This window comes from Pholis gunnellus (genome assembly GCF_910591455.1).
Source record: "Pholis gunnellus genome assembly, chromosome: 21".
Lineage (NCBI taxonomy): Eukaryota > Metazoa > Chordata > Actinopteri > Perciformes > Pholidae > Pholis > Pholis gunnellus.
Window position 1 is genome coordinate 12757119 of NC_136548.1, and position 22031 is coordinate 12779149.

The window sequence follows — 22031 nt, forward strand, 5'->3', positions numbered from 1 at the left end:
TTTCCTCATAACCCCGAGGGAGTTATGGAAAGAGCCAATGCAGCATTTGTTGTCGCAGCATTTTCATTGTCCTTGAACCTTCCGAGTGTGAGACTGAAGAAGGGGGTCACCATGACTGGCCAACTTACCGTTAGGCATCCCATCAGGCTTTGCTCGAAGGGGCGCTGAAAGGCTCTGGGGTCGCCACACCAGTCCAGCAACTCTGTCGCCGCTGTTTGGAAATTTGCTGGATTTTGTAAGTGCTGGAGGGTAAAAAGGGAAAGATTGGGAATATGTTAGAGTCCAAGAACATTCAAAGGTTATGAGGGTGCAGAATGGCAAAACGGCATAAACGATTTTCCTTTTGCTCAATCAAAAGAAAGACATGTGGAGGATGCGATTGGACTTAGTTTGCTGCGTCTCTAAACCTCGAATAAAAGACTGAGCATGGACGGATGGATTGTGAAAGACAAAATCACTTGTCACCAAAACAAGGGCCACGCCAATAACATGATTAATAATTAAAAGCACCCAGAGTGGCTTAAAAGAAAACAGCATTTTTACGACCACATTTCCCAAAATTGATCTTATTACACTTGGGATTGCTTGTGTTGTAGGTTTAAAGTATTAATGTGCAGGCCTGAAGGGGTACGTCCCCATTAGAGTCTCTCCCCAGGTTTCTGTGGCACCGCTTTGCCGCTGAGTGCAATAAATCTCCCTGTATGGCTGCATGAATAGCTGAGGAAGCCCTTATTTGACCAGCCGGCCATGAGCTGTGCTGTGACTTTATCTGACAACAGGCTCCTTGACCCACAGGTACCCCTTTATGGCATTCATTCCCCGACTGGAGCCGGCTGCCCACTCACTAACCCTGTCGTCTGTCTTGCTGCAGAGCAGCAAAAGAAATGGAAAAATAGACCTCACTTGGTTGCCACGTCGGACTCACTGCTGCACATTTCTTCTCTAAAAGCTTTCAAACCTCAATAGGAATCACTTTGTACACAGAAGAGCAGGCACACCACCATCCACTCTTGAGTAATCTTTTGCCTTTGGATAGATAATATGCACACGCCTTTGCAGTGCACTTGTACAAACCAGGAACAAATGGACTCCCACTCCATGGCATCAAAGGTAAATAGAGAGGTTTAGCTTAAAGTGAGTGGCTGCCTACTTAACAACGTCTGTGTGCTTTGATTTCACTGTCAGGGACGAAAGGAGAAGAGGTAGTGACAGCGATGCAGTCACCACCCCACAGTGCTTTTTTCTTGTTTGCTCTTTAGGGGGCAGCAGAGGTCAGGATTTGATAAGGCAGCTTTCATATCAATTTACAAAGCCTCCGATTGACAAGGGCCGGATGAAACCAGTCTTGTTTATTTTATGTTCTGTCCAAGACTGTTCCCCACTCGCCCCACATGTCTTTGTTTTGGGAGACTAGGGCGAGACGTGGTGGGGTTGCTGAGCATGTAAATTCTACTAGTGGATAAAGTCTCCTGGAGATACACACACATCCACAGATGCTAAATTTAGATGAGTCTGGAAGCTAGACAACACACGCAATCAGAGCACCGAGAATGGAAAGGGGGAGGAGGGGGAGATATGTAGAGGGGATTGTAAAAAAAAAAAAACACACACAAAAACACACACACCACCAACACTTGGGCTTGAAGTGATTACTGTTCTTTGCACTCAGAACAATTGGTCCCACCAGTGTGGCTGTCACATGGAGAGCTTGGCACTGCCACGCCACAGATGTTCCCCTTACTCCGGCCAAAACCCACCAATCAAACCTAAACTAGTGGCCAAGAGACCCCTCTCTACCCCCCTTTCCTCGTCCCCTGGGTGAGAATGATCCTCCAGCATTTACACTCCAGTAAAAGCTCGGCTCAGTTCGAGGGAAACAAAGACAGACAGGACTCGCAGTGTCCTGAGAATACAGCTTTCTTCAGATACAATCATCCTCTGTAGTCACGTCTGGTAAAGTCTTGATCTGCACATCTGCAGCTACACTGAATGTGACAGCGCACACGAACTTGCAAAGACTCCCTTCCCTTCAAAATTCACAGCTTTCGATTATGCTGCTGTTGATATTCAGCAACGCCCCAGAGCACTGAAAACATATTAATGGAGACAATTAACCCTGGAAAGAACACAGTGGCAGACAAAAACAGCTGCATAGCCAGTGCGGCAGCAAAAGGGTCGTCTTGCAGTTTATCATGAAATATTGACGCTTTCAGTTTGAGGAAGTGCTCCTGCAGCGAGAGGAGAGTTCATAGTTTCCGCCAAACCCCCAAACGAATCACCGAGTGGAGAGTCTGACAGCAAACTGGCTTCCCCACAGCGAGAGGAAAAATACTGCCTCTGAAATAGATACCAGTGGTATCACGGAGCCCATCTTCCCCAAAGTGTTCACAACGGTGCAATTCTAGGACGCGAGAGGAAAACAAACTGCCACTGAGAAACTGTGTGTTTGGTGGTGAAGTCAGATAACTGTTTTTATGTATCTTTTTATAAACATCCTCGTCTGTTTGGAGGTTAAACAAGCGAACATATTTATTTTGCTGTTAAAAGTCGGAGATATGTTCCCTTGAGGTATTTAGCACCACCGGGAAACAAACACTCTTTTCCATATATCAACGTGCAAAGTATCGGTGATGCTATTTATCTGCTGAGTCTTTTTTATGATGTCCAAAAGTAGCGAAAATGGTCATAAATTCCCATCTTGTCATTAGCCCCCACTGTTTATTTAGTATTATGCAGTAAGCATTTACCTACTTTCTTAACACCAACGTCAAACAATGCAGTAGTAAACGAGACAGCCATTTTTCAAACATCAAAATTAGTGTATCGGGGTGAACAATAACCATGCTTTCATAGTTTATTAACAGTTTGGTTGAGTTATTGTTTAGAAATCACATTATTGCAAATTTCACAACAGGGCGGTAATTTAAAAATTGCCATCGTAATGATTTCGGATTTAACTTTCAACCCATGATTCAATCAGGCTGACAGATTCCAATTTCCTCTACTTTATCATCACGCTCAGCAGTAATTTATCATTTGAGCAACAAAATCAATTTGTTCCCCTGTCCACCGCGCTGGCTGGGAGTATTCAGACAGACATGTCACATCTTCCAGAGAACAACAACACAATGGAGGAGGCTTCATTTATATTCCTGCTCCACGTCCGCATTGCCTTCTAGATGCCAAATTTCAGCATGTGCACACTTTCAATTAAAGCAAACAGCTGGATTGGTTTACAATATTTCCTTAATTATTTTAATGGCTTGGATATTGGACAATGGGGAGCACGGGGAGAAGATAGTGAGTTAATTGTTCTGATCTCCCCTGATGATCATCTTTGTGTGCGGGGAGGAGAATAGACGGCCGGCTGAATGGGCTCACTGCTAGTCTAATTGGCAGGACATAAATGGTATTTATTATGCGGGCCTTCCAAACCCTGATTGTCTGCGGCACAAAGCTGCCTCTATTAGCAGGGTGCTGGCTCTTACTGGTTGGTTTGAAATGACCCGGCGCTTAACCATTTATTAGATGGACTGGAGGCCTCCTTGTATGCCATGGATCTCTCTAATTGGCATGTTTACCCATGTGCTGCTTCCACCGACATTGGGACGTGTTTGTTTAAATTTTTGCCTTGCGGGGGGGGGGGGGGGGGGGGGGTTAATACATTTAACCCTGCAACATTTGAATTGTTTACACTTTTGTGTTAGACAGATGAGAATCCCTTTTCTTGTTCTGTCAACTTCCTTTGCAGAATAATTTATTAGCTATTAGCAATACAGTGCATTAATCGAATCCAATTTCACCTCCCATACAACTAAAGAAGGAGGGGATATTGAATATTTTATATCCTGCTGTGAAGGAGGTAACCAGACTGGAGACAGGGAGTGCTTACCTCTCTCTACCTTATTACTTAAGAACATCAAAGCTTGGCTCGGCACATAGGGGCTTCCCTGTGTTTGCTCCCTAAACACTCGCCCCGTCTTGCTATCTGCCTCACCTTGTCTATTTCTCGGTAATAGCTGGGAACTCCCTGCCGAGGGTAAAACAATTTGCCACGTCCGCACTTGTGTTTAAGTGCAAGCCCCATACATTGTCCCCAAAGGCCTTCTGATGTACTTTTCAGGAGGTGGACCTCAGCACAGAGCGCGGAGACAAAACGGGCCGTCAGTTAAGAAAAGAGATCAAAGGGAGAGGGCCCTGTAGCCCGGGGTTACGCAAGTATGTCTGTTCCATTCTGCAAGAGATTCGTCCCGCAGTAAACGGTGGGGAGAGGAGAACAAAAGGACTTGCTGGGAGTCAGCGGTGGTGGAGGGAGAAAGAAGGGTGATGATGGGGGAGGGAGGGGAGCCTCCGCTCTTTGACCCCAGTCAGTAACCTGAGTCACACCGCAGTCCTGATAGTAAGACCGAGCAGATAAGTCACTTTACTGTGGCCAAACAGGAAGACTGTAGGGACTAGACTGTGCCTGTACAATGTGTGTACAGGCACCACACTTAGAAAAGGAAACCCAGAGTGTTTGCTTGCTACTTTCGTACAAGCGTATCATATTACCCCACATATAGAAATGAAAAGTCTGTCCATAAAAGTTGCAAGTCATATCTCTGAAATGCAATTGTTTCTCAAGAAAACCTCCATTTTTTAGGTGATATAGTTGAAAAAGTCACCAGCTAGAGGGATTGTAATTTTATCTCAATCCACTTAAGATCATTGAACACTCAGTTTAAAAAATGAAATCACCAAAACTGGATTCCTATGGACTAGAATTGCGGGTGGTTGTTTGCATCATGTACTGAATGGTGGAGGAAGTAACGTCCAACGCACCGTCATGGCACTGTACTTATATAGTCCGTCTTTTGCTGCCGTGCCTGCTGCTCAGTGTCAGGTTAGCTAAAAGCTCACCAAGCATCCACCTGTAGCCTCTGATTCCTCATTCTCCTTAAGAGAAGGTTATTACCGCCACTTCCTGCTGTGATGAGCTTCCCTCCTTGGAGAATGATGAGGTCAGAGCCCAGAAGCAAAATATCAATGCTGTGATCTATGTTTACATGCCAATACGTCCCACAGCTGACTGAAATTAAGTAGAAGTGGCAATAGTATTTTTTATTTATTTATGAAATATCAATACTTTATCATTTGTTTGTTAGCCTGAAAGCAGTAGTTTTTATATGTACATTTTCCATCTGACGATTGAATTTAAATTTCAGAAGATTATTTGACAATTTCTCTTGCTAAAACTCTTTAAAATGTGAAAATGCATAATTTTTCAGAAATCCTGATAAGTTGACATTTTTAAGTGAGAGTTTGTCTCATGTTTTAATATAGAATCTCAATATACTAACAGCCACAACCATCAGATTAAAGGAACATTGGAGCATTTCCGCCTGAAATACGTAAATGTAATACTAAAAGTAGAACGTTTTCCAAAATGGAAATGCTAAAATAAAGAACCAGTACTTCATGATTTATTTAACAATATTTATGTAAATGTAATTTGTCCCTTCCCACCTGTATCACATGCGATAGGTAGCATAAATGTGCCTGATGAAGCTAATGTGTCAGGGCCCTCACATAATATAAATCAGACTAACACTCTCACCTGTTTGATACACAGCAGACGGTCATTGGTCTGCTGTATATGTCTGTCCATCGACGGAATCGAGTTCATGTTGATTGTCCCTCTTCGGCCTCTACCTGCCAGCCATTAAACTGGAGCGTTCTGTAACAGAAACACACACACACACACACACACACACACACACACACGTGTTAAAGCTTGCCTCCTCTCTGCGAAGCTGCCAATCCCCATCGCCACCAGGATATTGCAGTTTAGTGTGTACATATGTGTGTGTGTGTGGCGCTGTGAACTGAGCAGGGAGATATTGATTTGGCAGGTGACAAGCAACTCAGAGAGCCCAAAGGATGACATTCCTCTCAGCTCCTGTGACACCCTTAACAAGCCCTGGCAGTTGCCCCCAAAACGCTGCAAGACACCTTCGGAGAGGACGCAGTGGACGGCTTAGAGAGGATGTCTGACCATGTTTAAAGCACCTCAGGGGCCAAAATGAACAGAGGTTGAGGGACACACACACGCATTCTGCAGAGCCCGGCCTCAGAAAACTGCATGAAACCCTTCCATCCCGGCCTGTGAGAACATTAACTTGGCATGTGGTTCTCTGTTTACATTACTTAGCCATTATGTAATCTTTGGTTAACAATTATCTGTACCCTGGGCCCAGACATGCTCTACATTTCATTCCTCTCTCTCCCCCCCTCCCTCCGCTCTCCAGCTACATAAGAGTTCCTCTAACAAAACCCCTTACAGCGCACTATTGATTTTGGAGCAGCAGCTTATGGAAAACCTCTTTCTCTCACTCTTTTCTTTCTTTCTTTTTTTTTCCAGAGGAATAATTTTTCACAGAAGGCAAACAACGGAGCTCTGATCTGACATGCTACATGACATTATCACAAGTTAAAAAGTATTACAAGCTACATTAAAGGTTATCGGTTTGGCCCGCGGGGGTCCGATTTAATGTTGCGTTCGACATCAAATAAATATCACATTCAGGGTGTCGGCTGTAACTCAGAGTGACCTGCAGCTTCAAGTGGAGGGGTGAGCGATTTAACAAGCAGGTATTTGGGTGGTGGTGGAGAGTGAATCCCTCCATCTTTACCTCCATCTCCCCCCCCCCCCCCCCTCAGACCTCCTTTATCTCATCTTGTCTCAATCTTTCCTTCTTGCTACTGCAGGGCCATCTCTTCCTGCGGTGCATCATCTCTCACTCAAACACTCGCCCCCATCACTCAGACCCCTCCCACCCCCCCACGCCATCTTTCTCCATTACCATCACACACTGCGAAATTTCCCTGCACAAAGTACCGGTGAGATGAGGGAGAGAGCGAGGGAGAGAGCAAGAGAGAGAGAGAGAGAGAGAGGAGGCAGCATGCTGCACCATACTGATAATGCTCACTTAGGGGTCTCTAGCTGGATTTAACGGTAGGGCCAGTAATCTACTCCACTAGACAGCTAAAGAGCTTTTATGCTACCTATTGGAGCAGCTCATGCCTGTACATGAGAGGAAAGAAGGGCACACGAGTGACTTCCTCTCCATAAATTAGAAAGCTCATAAAAAAAAGAGAAAAAACGTCGGAGGAGTTTTTTCCATTCCGACTGTCTTTGCAGAAAGAAAGTGTTTGCTTGTTGTCATTGTTGTCATTTGAGACTCGAGGGAGGTCTTAGTTGGACACCTTTGTGACTTGGCAGGAGTTTGGGGGGTAAAGGCATCTGCAAACGGGAGTCAACGAGCCTGATTCAATATATTCTTTTTTCCAACAACAAATATCCTGATTTCAACACGGATTCATATTTTTAAGGTATTAATTAAATTAATACCTTAAAATGAATTAACACCACCGCTACTAGCAGACGTAATTCAATTGTCTTTTTAAATGAAAACATTGTGACACGCGAGAAAAAGCGTCGCCCTAAGCTGGTACATGGTCATGCACCGACTTTCTTCACACATCCCTCTAGTGTTTGCTGCTATAACACAGTCCACTCTCTCCGTGCCAGCTGATAGCGAGCTGTTCCTTGGCAAAGGGGCGGCCCCGGACCATCGTGCCCCTCAGCCACCAGCAGGTGTCTCCCTGGCCCTTCAAAGGCCTGTCTAGTGGCACAAAGAAGGTGGAGCGGTGTTGCTTTAAGCCTTTACAAGCTCTACAAATCCTCAGCTGCTGCTTCCTAACAGGGCCCACTCAGCCCGGCACTGCCTGTCTGACCTTGTGGTTATTGATGAGCGAGTCGACCTGCTCTCCCCGTCTCTCTACCCTCCTGCCCTTCCCTTCGCTCTCTCTCTCCCTCTTTTTCTCTCCATGTCATCCCTCTTAGCGCCAACAGTGAGTTAAAATGAGGGGAAAGAAAGAGGTGGGCTGCCATTCACCACCCCTGTTTCTTTCTGTTAAACACACGCTGTAATGACACTCCCGACCTCCACGCACTGTGAAAAAAAACCTGCCTCCATATATTTACATGTATTGTCTTCCCAAGATCATTTTAAAAAGTATGAGATGGCACTGTTGGGGAGTAATTTAATTTTCTTGTTGTAATTAAACACTATTCCTTTGTTATATCTTTAATGACTAACAAGAGCCAAATTAAAGATTAAATCTGCGATGCTGTGGAGATATGACAACAGATGCAATTATGAGGCTTCACTCTACTTCTAGCCTTTTTTTTCCTAATTTACAGATGTTATCATTCATTATGTTCTCTGCGCTATTTACCTAATGTGAACACATTTGTCGGGATTCAGCTAGTTACACCAGATATCCTGCCGCACGCTTTTAAGGGGAGAGAGGGGAAATCGGTGCCGATGCATGCGTTACTTGAGCTTGATTTACCAAATTGCACGGCAGGCGTTACACAACAAGTAGAGAGCTGCGGATTCCTGCACAACAAAAGAGACGTGGGGGGGGATCGGAGGTGGGATGGAGAGTGGGAGGGGAGGAGGGAGACCTGCTTTCCTTCCCTATTCAAGGGGGAGCTAAAATATATGTATTGAGTGGGAGCTGTAATAAAACGAAACGGGTGAGGAGATGCAGGCTGGGAACAAATATGAAAGGCAGTGGAGGATGGCGGCAAGGTGATGGAGCACCACCGGAGGATTGGATGAAATTATCTCTTTATAATCAGGAGGCTTCTGCATGGCTGCCTCCTCCATTGCCCGGTGACAGATGAGGCCTACCTCTTCAAATGGGCTTTTCACAGTGCTATCAGCCCACCTCTAGGGTAAAACAATGTTTTTCTTCCCCCCCGTACCACCACTTTAAAAGCTTTGTTTCCACACGGCACCCCGCGGAGGACGGGATTGTCTCCCGTCAGGCACGGCCCGTGTTTGTCACATTACGTGATCGTGTTACATAAGTGTACCTTGAAAAGGGCGTGCGGATTTAATTTGATGACAAAACTGTGGCAAACGGCGGGGCCTGGGAGATGGTGACGCTAAATAATGTTGAATGAAGACACTAAAGCAGAACATTATCTCCGGTAAGTAAGAGGGATTGCTTTTTGAACTGTCACAATCTAAACATTATTTCAGACACCCAAAACCCAACCCTGCATCTTCAAACAGAGTTTCTAGCCTGTTAATGTAACGTAGACGAGTTGTGCGCCTCTGCTCCGCGGGATGAAAACAGTCTGAGGGGGAGAAGTGTAGACAATGATTAGCTTTATCCCACCATCACAGCAGAACAAATGGATCACGAACCCTCGCTGCTTTACACAGTCTCTCAGCTGAGCTGTCAAGGCACAGGGAAGTGGTAAACAGATTTAATTTATTCATATAAATGGCTTGTGAACCAAAACAGTCAGGCTACTCTGGGGCCCGGCACAGTGCTGCTAAAAGGATATTTCCAGTTTATTCCAACTTTGGTCTTATTTATGCACCCTTTGGCCATTGGTTAGGATAACATTGCTCATCAAAGTAAATGCTAAGATCTGGGAACATGGTGCTACAGCAAAGTCCCCCAGGACAAGAAAGGAGAGAGGTTGTAAACAAAGCAACTATTTAGCCAGAATATCTCAAATACTTTATTTGGAGGTTAATGCTAAAAAATCATCTGACTGCTTTCCCACATCTCAACTGGGTGAACACAAGTGTTATTACTGATGGGAATGGTGGCAAAAACTATGAAGAAATGATCATAGTGCTGATGTAGTTTTAGTTCTAAAATACATGAATATGCAAATAAAGCCCTTTACAATATTTAAATGCGAGACAGAAGATGTCCTCTTGTCTAATGAAAAGGCCACCCCCAGTGTAAGGGACGTCACAGTTGAAGTTGCATATTGAAACAGGATTGGCTTCCAAACTGAGGTCACAAAATCAACTTGCACGTACACAGAGAAACTTCCTCTTTCTCTATTCTATCGTCAAACTCTGCACATACATCCCTCTGCACGCCAAATATCCAAGTGAAGTAACAATAAGCTGAACACGTTTTTGAGAGGGGGGTTTATTAAACAGACCGTATGCTTTAAGGGAGACGCCGGTGTGTTTGAATAAAGACATTTCCCGCCTTACGAGGGACTCGACCGAGAAGTATTGTACAAAGGCAGACAGTCTGAGGGTGGCTGCTGGCGTAGAAAGACAGCCAGCCGCACTGGCCACCATCCCGACCACACACACACACACACACACACACAGATCTTCTCACCTTCCCTTGAGTGCTGGACCGGCATCATGATACCATAACAACACCCTCAGTCCCTCCTAATGTGCTTTACAACAACACTACAGGCAGGGTGTTACACCTCCGCAGAGCTGTGTGAAACACCCCCCTCAACCAACACACACACACACACACACACACACACACACACACACACACAGACACACACACACACACACACACACACACACACACACACACACACACACACACACACACACACACACACACACAAACACATGCACCTCACTAATCGAAAGCTCAAAGTACTGCTGACACTATTAAAACGGAACAAGGTGGCCTAAGCAGAGAAATCAGCATCACTCTCGCACCTCATGGACGCGTTGAGACGTGCTGCTCAAGGTGATCGCTTCCCTGCGTGTCATCTATTGTAGGTGAATTAGGCAATAAAGGGCTAATCTAGCGCCATCATTGACTAGGGCTCCACTGTTTGCAGCACTTGCTTAAGGGCGATAAAGATGAGGGAGGAGGAGGAGGAAGCATCTCTTCACCCTCATGATATTAATGAGCTTTGATTCCGAGATATGTCTTGTTTTCTTCCGACTGTCGGCCGAGGCCGGCGTGAAAGCTCCCCTTTAATTATCTCAACATTGTGGGGACGCCGTTTCTCTTGCTCCGAGGGAGGGGTGTTTAGTTTGGAGAGGGCAGATCTAGGACTCCAGGTGTCTGCCTGCTTCTCTGCCTGGTAAGTGGCCAGGCAGGCAGCGAAGGACAAAGCTGTGTTTGTTTGACGGAGGAAAAAGCAGAGAGGATGGAAATGTGTACGAATCGGCATCGCTTCCATTGTTGCCTTACAGAATGTGCCATAATCCTCGGCAGGCTCCATCCAGAGCTGGCACGGAGGATAATATGAGCTGCCTCCTGCCTGTCCCACCTCCCTGCTCTACCTCCCCTCCCATCAGCCCTTCTCCATCACCTCCTCCTCCCTTCCCCCATTTCTCTGCTGCACACACAGCCACTCAAGTGCACACAAGCACACACACACACACACTCTCTCACACCTCCCCACATGGCTCCTTAACAGGCTTGGGAATGGATTTCTTTTATTTAATGTGGTTTGGTCTGCAGCTCCAGCGGCACCCGTGAGCAAGGGTGGGCTCGCAGTTGTGCCACTCACTCATGCACACTCACGCACACACTCTCACACACACACACACACACACACACACACACACACACACACACACACACACACACACACACACACACACACACATACATACATATACACACACACACTCAATCCAAGGAGCCCTGCTGCGTTTGTCGCTGTTCACTGATCTCTCCCTCTTCCCCTCTGTCTTTCTCCATCTCCCATTCTCCCACTAACTCCCTCAACTCTCTCTCTCTCTCTCTCTCTCTCTCTCACACACACACACGCAGACCCACATTCACTCCCTCCCTTTCCTGCCCTCTCACTCTTTTTTTTTTTCATGACAGCTCACATAAGCAAGCCTCCTGGATTCCTGTGGGAGCCCCACGTTCAGTACACAGAGATTGTTCAGCCATCAGGCACATCTGCAGCGTGATTAGAAAAGCAAAGGGAGCATGGTGGCGGAGGGGCAGGAGGGTGGGGTGGTTGAAACCCCCACCATTGCTGCTGCTACAGACCCCCCACCCACCCCCAGCAGCAGCAGCAGAAGAAGAAATCAGAGGGTTGGGGGATCATAGAGGGGCCTAAGCAATATCTCCTCTCTAACCAAGTGTAACGTTTCACCAAGTCTCAGAGGCCGATCGCCGGCCGCGATAAAAAAAAAAGAAAGAAAAAGGACAAAGGCAGATGGGGGGGCCAGTCTCTCTTCACCACCAAGCCCCCACCCACCCTCCAACTCGCCCAGCTACCAGAGCAAGCAAGGGGAGAGAAGATTGTCCCATACATCCCACACGCAAACATGAGGGGCATCACAGTGGTTTCTCCGTCTCCTGTTTGCCCTCTCCCGCCTCCTCCAAACAGCTCCTCTTTTAATTTCCTTCCACCCTTAACGCTAATAGCAGAGGAGGGGAGCGGGGCGGTCAATTCCCGGGGGCCGCTGGAGGCAGCACAGATGAGCCACATGACTGCGCGTCGCCTCCAAAAGAGCCCCACCACTGAGCACGGTGAAGCTAACAGCTAGCTAGCTAGCCTCGTGCTCTCTGGTGCTCCATCAGACTCACAGCTTGCTGCCAAGCTCCCCTCTCTGCTCCGCAATCCTCCAGGAATTTTGGAGGCACGTGATGATGATGATGATGATGATGATGATGATGGTGAAACCAGCGAGCCAAAGTGTAAACCTGCACTGACTGTTGCGATTGAGGTGACTTCGCACTCAATATCTCACAAAGAAAGCCGTCACGACAACCCTCGGCCCCCAGAAACACTTTGAGAATTGTGAGCACAGAGGAGAAGTCAAAGAGGCATTTTATTTCCATTTCAGTGAGTGATATTGTTGCCGTGTAGGTGCTGACACTGCTTCAGACAACTTGTGAGTGAATGTTTTTCTTTTACCCCCCCCCCCCCCCCCCCCCACCCCTTCCTTTCTCTGCTTTCTTTTTTTATTGCCAGTCTCCTGGTTTATTATGCATGCAGCTCATGTGTCCCTCCTGCGAGTGGCTGTTCATTTTCCACATACCATGCTTAATCCGGGCAGCTAAAACTTTGAAATAGCGTGAGCCGCAGACGCAGCCGCTACCCAGGAGGAGCCATTATGAGGTCTGGGAGAGAGAGAGAGAGACTGATAGCGCTAGGGGGAGGAGTGACAGGCGAGCTGCAAGATACATGGGAAGGAATTCAAAGAGGGCTGAGCGCAGAACACAAGGGGTGTACGCGTTTGTGGGTTTGCTGCCTCGCAAGCATGTACGGTACGGTGTGCGGGCGGTGGCGATAAGTCAAGGAAGATCGTGTGTGTTCGCTGGCTACTGTGTGTGTTTGATTGGGTTATTGGTGTTGGCAGGGGGATGCGGGACCTCCTGATCTCCATTGTGCCAGTGACCCTTGGCCTTTTGTGACTCTTGAGTGAATGGGAGGAGAGAGACGCAGAGAGTGAGAGGGAGGGATTTTAAATAGTGCATGAGCTCAACCTGCCCCGACTCTGATGGACAGCAGCAACATGAGCTTTCTCTGTTTCGCCGAAGACGCCTGTGAAGACATACCATCAAGCTGCCAGCACTCATTACGACCTCACTAACATCTCTATTTTAAAATTTCACAAGCTGAGTGTCCGTATCTTGGCTTACTGTCGTCATCTATCTATTATCAGTTTCTATGAATCAATTATCCTGTCTCTAAAACAAACGCATTAAAGTATAGAACTTTAGAAAGGAACATTTGTTAAATTCAAAACACTTACTTCTGGTGTGACCGGTAGCTTATGGTGGCTAACGTTAGCAACCTTTAGCTAAATGTAAGTTAGCTGATTTCATGACTCCACTTTAACTGCTACACTATGTTTTAGTACTTACTTAACAATATCTCGTGACCGTCAGTTGTGGCCACTGTGATCAATGTTTAATATTATTCACGTTCCCTGAAAAAAAATTCCATTCTTTCGCTCAACTAATCAATTTTTGACAGATATATTCCATTAATTTCGATTACATCACACAGAATATCCACTCTTTTCATTAACTTGTGTCCAAACTTTCACAGGCCTGCGTCCTCTGATAATGACCCTGTCCTACAGTCCAAAGACCTGCATTGGGATCCTCTAACTGGCATGGCTCGTAAGGATCTATTTTCTGTTTTATATCAGCATGTTGTTTGATAACCTTGCTGAGCGGACTGATCCTGTGTTAACAGCTTGCTCGTATCTGCAGCCATTGGTCCCTCAAGGGAGAAGCCTCTCATTCCACAAATGTGCTCAATTAAAAAGAGCGGCGTGCTTAGAGAGGGCAGCGAGGGGCCATTCCCTGTGCCTGTTTGATCTGGATTTCCTAATTGGTCAATGACAACACATTACCAGACAGGCGGACGCTTGATCAGCAGAGAGGTGGCTTTTGACTGCAGCGGTCCGGCCTGTCCACCCCCCCCCCCCCCCCCCCCCTGCATACACCACCATCCTATAGGTCGCGGCCGTGATCAGAGCGTCTGTGTCCGAGTGTGTGTGTGTGTGCGTGGGGAGGTGTTAGGCAGAGGTTAGCTAGCACAGGCTGCCGTACATCAGTCACAAATCTTCCTCATGGAGGAACACAAGCATGTGATGAATTCCACGCCAACAGACAGACCTCCACCTCCCCTCCGTGGCCTCTGATCGTGTCTAGAACTCGCCACTTGCGCCGCTCTAATTTGCCAGAGATTGCGGGCTGCCATGTTTTGATTGCCATTGTGTAAATGAATCGGTAAGCCTCTCATCTCACGTGTGGCTGTGGAGAATGCCAATGTGTCTGGGGAGAAAAAGGAGATTCTCCAGGGGAGGACACTATACGCAGACTCCTCAATCAAACAGAGGAGACTTTTTTTTTTCTCAATATATTTGATTATTTATTTCACCCCATCCTAATATGTGGTGCTCTTTGTGAAATCGCTACGGGATAAAATAAATAAATAAACTAAAAGGCAAGCCAAGTAGCTTGCAAGTAGTCTCAGTGATGCGGATCACTTGTTTGTTGAACAGTATGTCTCATTTTATATAATCTTACTGCGAGCTAAAAATAACATCAAATGAATATTGAATGCCAGGACAGAGGAGGCGTTATGCAATTCAAGACTTGTGCTGTCAAATGGAGCGATAACAGCCCCGTCCTTTCTCACACACACACACACACACACACACACACACACACACACACACACACACACACACACAGATATAAACACAAAAACATCACATAATCTCTTTCATAGATGCTAAAGAAAAGAAATAGCTTGTACAAATGCTTTATAATGTAGGGAGTTGTTTATTTATACCATGTGGTGTCATCAAAGAGTGCTTTAAGCTTATTAGAACACCCAATCTGACATATCACTCCTTCAATAAAGTGATGGTAAGCTAGAGAGGTTATTTCCCAATGACATTACTATAGTATATATACAGTATATATATATATATATGATGAAATATACTACAGTAAAAAGCAGAGAGTAGCAGCAAATCCTCACATTTATGGAGCTGAAACCAGAATAGGTTTACAATTTTTACTTAAAAGAAATGAGCGAATAATACATTTTCCAATCGTATTCATCGACGTATCTTACTACTGAAGAGAGGACTTTTCTACCTGTACATCAAGGCCTTGTGTAATATTCCTATCGTGTATGTTCATGGGTGTTGTTTAGCTACAACCCATCTAGCTGTTGGCAAAGAGTAGAGCCCCACATTATCCATCAGGGAAGTTGAGGTAGCTTGACAGGTGAACATAAACAATGCTGCCTGCGGTAGCACACCCGCACACACACACACACACACACAAACACAAACACACAAACACAAACGCACAGCTAAAGACAAACACATAAACAGACAGACAGAGAGAGAAGGTGTGAGAGGCAGCGAGACACTGGGGGAGAGAAAGAGAGAGAGAGACGCACCGGATCAGAGAGAGGGGGGAGGAAATGAATGCTGCAAGAAGCGGGAAAAAGCGGAGAAATTTCGTATCCTCCTGTTTCAGCCCCCGAAAACTGCTGAACCATCAGCAATTACAGGCTGGCTGGGTCATGAATCTCCCTCTGCAGTGCTCTGCTCTGCTCCCTCTCTCTCTCTGCAGAGGTGTGCGGCCTTATTCACCTGGGCGGCAACAAACACACACACACACACACACAAAAGAAAAACAATGTGGAAGCTGCTGCGTGATCAGGCGACTATTATCAACCCTCTGTGCAAATCAAAATTGACACTTTGCATCTCCTTTTCCATGACTGCAAAGTGCACGCTGTCAGGAGCGAGCTGATATGCAAAGCGGATGTTTTTACAAGACGCGCAGGTGAGAGCGATCCATGAGCAGCAGACCGGACAGGCTGTCACGGTGATACAGTACAAGCAGCCACGGGACAAAGGCGAGGCGGGCGCATGCACATACGTCAGGACACAAGTAGAAAGTGCTGAGCATATAATTAGCTAATCCGGTAGAAAGCACAGATAGGCAGTCACTTAATTAAAATGATTAATTAAGGGCAATAAAAAAAAACAAAAAAAAAACTTCCTTCGTTCAAAACTGCCGTCTATAATTACAAGTGACTCCCTCCTCTCTGTGGCAGAGGCCTTCAGCATGCGCGCACGTTTTGCATGTGAATGTGTTTGTGTGTGCGCACGTGATCGGTGTATCTTGATGAGGGGGGGGGAGAGAAGTCAGTTTCTGTGGCTCATTCAGCGTTAGGATCCTCGACTAATGAGATTAGTCAATAATGGATTGAAAGCAAGCAGCCTCCCCTCCCCGACACAATGGCCAGACAGGCTGCCCTGTCAGCGACACATCCTCCACTGGTCGATACGCTCACACACACACACACACACACTCACACTTAGAAACACATCTAAACAACAAGGGCCACCTTTTTAACATACAAATTGTGTTATAATATCGAGCGGCGCCTATTTGAGACGGTGCTACGTGCCTTGCAGGCCGCAGACAATTCCCTGGGATTTAAATAGAAATTGGGAGTATATCTAGTCTTGATCTACAGAAGGAAAAAAAAAAAGATGGATATTGTAGACGTCACGCCGGGGCCTTTTGAAAGCCTTAGATCTCTTTCATCACATGAATGAACGCTTGGTAGCGAACACCAAGAGAAAGAGAGCGTCTGAGCCCAGAAAGGACAAACAAGTCTTGAGAGTTGAGAACTCTTCTCTTCTCAGATAAACAAAGGCATGAAACGGGCTTTAAGGCCTGCTACTGCACAAACAGAGCTCTTTTGAAACGTGTGAACAACCTGTTCATGAGGGTAAAATAATCTTGCGCAAACAAGACACAGCAAGCCGCCGCTGATGTGCAGAACCTTAACGCATTTACAATAGTGAGTCTTACATAAAGAGGAGCTTTAGAGCGCCGGCAAACACCAGCACTCAATCGGCTGCTTGTTTTCATGTTGATCAGAAGTCTGCTGTTGCTACTATTCAAACTTGCTCTGAGTGGCACCTTGCACTCTGTTACGTGTGAGAGTGTTTCCTTGCCCTGGGTAGCGCCTGTCAGGGTACATACTGGCTGTCCTCCGATTGGTAGTGCTCGTTGGGGCCACACACACAGCCTGAGCGGAAGAGCTGCAAATTCGCAGTTAATGACAGAACTATTTTTAGTCAACAAGATGTATTGTTGTGTGCCAGCTCTCCATTAATGAGAATACAGTAAGAGTAAGTGAGACTACTGCATTAGAGTGATGCATTAATATTACAGCAATTTGCATATCATTTCAAATTCTTTTGACGGACTACCATTGTTATGGAAAGCGTGATAACGGATTTCATTAAAATGTGTCATTTGCTAGGTTGAAATAAATGTATATAAACGCAGGGAGCAGTAGTAAGTGTTGACCAAACCCACACCCTTGTCTGTAAGTGTCTATGTCAGATCCTATTTAACCCGGTAACATCCAGATTGGCTTGTGTGGCACTGAGGTGTGTTGGTGCTCCTGTCAGGCAGCCTCCCTGGCTGGGGTCAGCATCGCGCTGCCAAAGGTCAACCCCCTGGTAATTTGTTTTACCGCTGCCCCATCACCGTCCAAACACAAGGCGTCGTATCAGGTAAACCAATTATTATCCGACATGAATCGGAGGGCAGAGAGGTCCCACATGACCACTTCCTCTATTATTAGCGATGTGTCTCTTTCCCCTCCGTGAAAAGGCACCTTGTCCCCGAGTCCCAGCGTGTCTTTTCTGCCGCTTATCAGCTGCCAAGTGACTCATTTACCTGCAATGTGCAATTCTGTGTGGGATTTTAAAGGTAATTTAACCTACATTCAGACAAGAAAATGAATTAAGCGCTGCCGCTTCTCTCTCTCATTTTGCCTCCCTCTTCCCGCCTCAAAAGCACGAACAGCAGTCAAAACGGCGAGCTTTCTCTCCTGCTTAGTATTCAGCTGTAATTCTCCAGGGTGGACACCATGCTGTGTAGACAATCTGCATTTTGATTGGTGTACACTGGAAGTTTCAGCACGGCTCCTAAAAAAGCGGATGCATTGGAAAACAACACAGAATGGCCATTTAAGAAATGGATTTCTACGAATATTTAGCAGACTGTGCTGTGGAATTGCAAATAACTTGGGTGAGATTTATCTTGTTTCATTAACCAGAGCCAGCGCTGACACGAGGATATGATGGGAAACTGATCGTTTGCTGCGCTGCGACTGTGTTGGCCAACATGGAAATGCCAGCGATATATAACCCTCTCAGAGAGCCATTTGTACAATCTCACCATTAGGAGCCACTTTGTTCCTGTAGCCCCTCTGGCCTCAAACCAGGCTTCAGCCTCCGATGGCTGTAACCATGGCAACTGCCTTCATTCAACACTTGCAAATAATGAAGACAATGTGTTTTCCATTTAGATGAGCCTTTTTTTTTTTTTTTTTTAGTGCAAGAAGATATGGAGAGTCCACCCTGACTGTTTCATTAAGGGGGCTTAACAACATGATTCCTTTTGCTGGATGCACTGTGCGATCTGAATCACTGGATTAAAATGGTCTGGTGGGACACGAGTCAATACCAGTGTTCAAGATTCAATATTATGTTCGACAACTAAACTTGGAAAAGTTGTTTTTCTTCCTGGCCTGGGTGGATTTGAGTGTTGTAGGGAGAAACATCAAGAAAAATGGAGAGGTGCCTCAGGCAAAGAATTTAGTATCTTGATCACACGGAGCAAAACAAAAAGTACAAGGAAGGCAAATGAAAAGTAGAAGTGTGGGCTTTCAACAGCCTGTTGATTATGTTTGACTTATAGCTGTTTTAGCTGCAGCGGACTGCTATCATTGCCATCAGTAATTACAACGCGGTACTTCCCAAGTTAATTGCTGATATCTGCAGTTGCTACTCCTAGTGTAGTTGTGCAGACATTTTGGGTGTGATACATTTTGCGTTTAATTCCAAATACAGCGATATGCTTTGCAACCTGTTTTATCATCGGACTACTGTTTTTTTTATGTATTTTTTCCCCGTCAGAAGCCATGTTGCCATTTTCCCAGAAATAATGTTACCACAACCAAAAGTAGCAATGGTTAAACAGTGAAAATAAGGAAAGAGTTACCTCAACTACTCACTTGCATCGTTAATATCTTAGGGTCAAATCCGAACAGGGTAGTAAAGTGCATGAGTGTGAGCATGTTAAAACACACACACATACACGGTGGAAGGAATGGAAAGAACTCGAGGGGCAGGAGTCTCCTTTCCACTGTTTATAGGGAAAACTCCCTGGAAGCAGAGCCAGCTTTCCAGGCCAGAATTAATTCAAGAATTTTACAAATCACTAGACAGGAAACATGGTGTTGTTCTCCACTTCCACCTCTTCGCTTTTCGCGACCCAGTAAACATTCTTTTGATTCGCCGTGTTGTTCGCTCACAAGGAAAGCACACAAAGCAGATAGTTACTCTAATTCCTTGATGACAAGAGTTTATCTTGCAGAGTGGAGTGCAGCTTGTTGCCTCGTGTGGGCGCCTGTGTTAACACGAACCCATTTAGGACTATTGAGTGGAGGAGCCGCTGTCAATAGCATTCCTATGATTTCTATTCTTGCTGTTGCTGAGCTTTAGGAACCTCCAGTCTGAGGGACTCTGTTCTGAGCAGTAACCTTTACAGAAAATATGAAAAAAAACAAGGGTACCAAGGGTACGATACCACTTCAGAGTGGGTTTGTTGCTACAACAAACAATGCGGTGAGCCCCGGCACTCGTGTGCGCAGGGGCCACAGTGCACCGTGATTGATATATACGAGAGATAAAACCCTGTTTGACTCCTGAATCCGGCTCCAATCACACGCTCTCTGTGACGCACTCGCCGCACGCTATCTTTGCCACACACGGCCCGCGCTGCTGATAAGCAGGGCTGAAGCGGTCGTATCTACCTCTTCTGGAAGAGTTTCTTCTTGAAGAAATAAATTACGTCCAAAAAAAACATCTATGGTTACGGTGTCGAGGTGCTCGCGGGATTTCAGTAGCCTAGGTGGAGACTGACGGCAATAGTTTTTTTTTTTTTTTGTCTTGAAACGATTAGTGAATTCATCAATTAGTCGTTGATAGAGAACATTAATAATAGCTTTTTCAAAAGTGGGTATTTGCTGCTTTTATCTGTTTGATGTCATTGGAAATAAAACATCTTTGGGTTTTGGACTGTTGATCACACCAAAAAAGCAATTGCAAGACGTCTCCCCGGGCTCTTGAAACTTTTCATGGGCATTTCTCACTATCTATTAACATTTTCTAGATGAAATATGAATCAATTTATGCATCAAAATAGATTGATCGAAATTGAAAATAAGTAGCGCCCCTAGTCCTTTCCTTGAATGCTGCAAAACCCACTTCAGCATGTAGCCATTCATTACATGAAGATTGTAAAGCAGCACAAGGAGTTTTTTTAATGGAAAGCTTGTATGATTGGTACACTTCAGCTTTATACGCCACAAGTATTGTGAATGAGACAAGCCTTCTTGATAGGGAGGGAGACTGCTGGCATGACTGATGATGCATTACATCTCAATTTACGTCTTTTAGTGATCACAAATAATTATATTGATCAAGCTTTTAGCCATTTGTGGTCCCAAGGCATTAAAGATATCTCTCATGAGTTCATCTGTCCTCATGATGGACACCGGATTGTTTTAAGGGACATGTTTAAGCACAGTCTCTATTCTAGCTGCCTGCAGATGTGTACGTAATTTAGTAATGTAGTGGCACATCTTTACGTGGTCATATCCAACACAGAGGGTCCACTATCGCTTCTTATTGGGTCTGAATGTCACTGCACACACACACACACACACACACACACACGAAAAGAACAAACACTGTTAAAGCACTTCAGAGTGTGGACACTATGAAGCTAAAGGTTAAAGAAAACACAACAAAATTGAAGACTGCAGGAGAATTTTGATGAATGTTAGACATCCGCCTCACACACAAAAAACACACACACACACACTCATACTCCCAAAAGCACCACCAGAGAGGGACGGAGGCTGCAGCGAGCCTGTAGGAGACCACCAGGTGTGACCGATTCATTATTTACCTACAGAGGCAGGCTAGCAGCGTCTGCACGCTGTGCACAGCCCTTCCTTTGTAGGAGAGATGTGTCGGGATCAGATGAGAGAGGGCACCTTTGTGGATAGACATCTTGGTTCACACCCTGCCTGCCTGTCTGTCTGTCTGTCCGTCCATCTTCCTTTACTGTTCCTCACTCGGAAGGACAAACTGCATCTATGGGTTTTTTTAAGTCTGAAAAAAAGATGATTAGACTTGCCCAGAGCACAGTAAAACAGTACGATACTGCGAGTACTTTTTTATCCAGAAATGAGTAGCTCAAATTTAGTGATTACTATTCACGGTAAGCTGCGATCAGACCACACCACATTTATGTCTTTCCAGATGGTCACAATGCCAGATTAGGAGATTTGACCGACAGACGTGTCAGACTATGTTGAACCCCAACCAATCACTAACTGCGTGACGTGCAAAGGTCTTTGAGGCAGACAAGGACTGGTGGGACCAGCAATGTCAACAAACATGGCAATGTCATCAAACATGGTCTTCTGGTAACCGCAAAGTTGTCTCATTCACATGGTATTTCTTTTTAAGCTGGCTGTGGCCACCCCATTGCATGAACATGTAACTGAGCTGAGAAACACCCACAGATGTATGGATGACATCTCAGTGAGCTCAGCAAAGGTTGCTGCC

General features: G+C 45.6%; 1 protein-coding gene across 1 annotated transcript in view; it reads right to left on the reverse strand.

Annotated features, from left to right (window-relative positions):
• The window catches only part of LOC306713322 (zinc finger MIZ domain-containing protein 1-like), a 105193-nt gene that overhangs the window by 32392 nt on the left and 50770 nt on the right, over positions 1-22031 (reverse strand). The window contains exons 3-4 of the mRNA XM_079182976.1: positions 5597-5716; positions 129-242 (exon numbers count right to left, since the gene is read on the reverse strand). Coding sequence (XP_079039102.1) covers positions 129-242; positions 5597-5665 — 183 coding nt within the window. The 5' untranslated portion in view covers positions 5666-5716. The remainder of the gene's footprint in view (positions 1-128; positions 243-5596; positions 5717-22031) is intronic.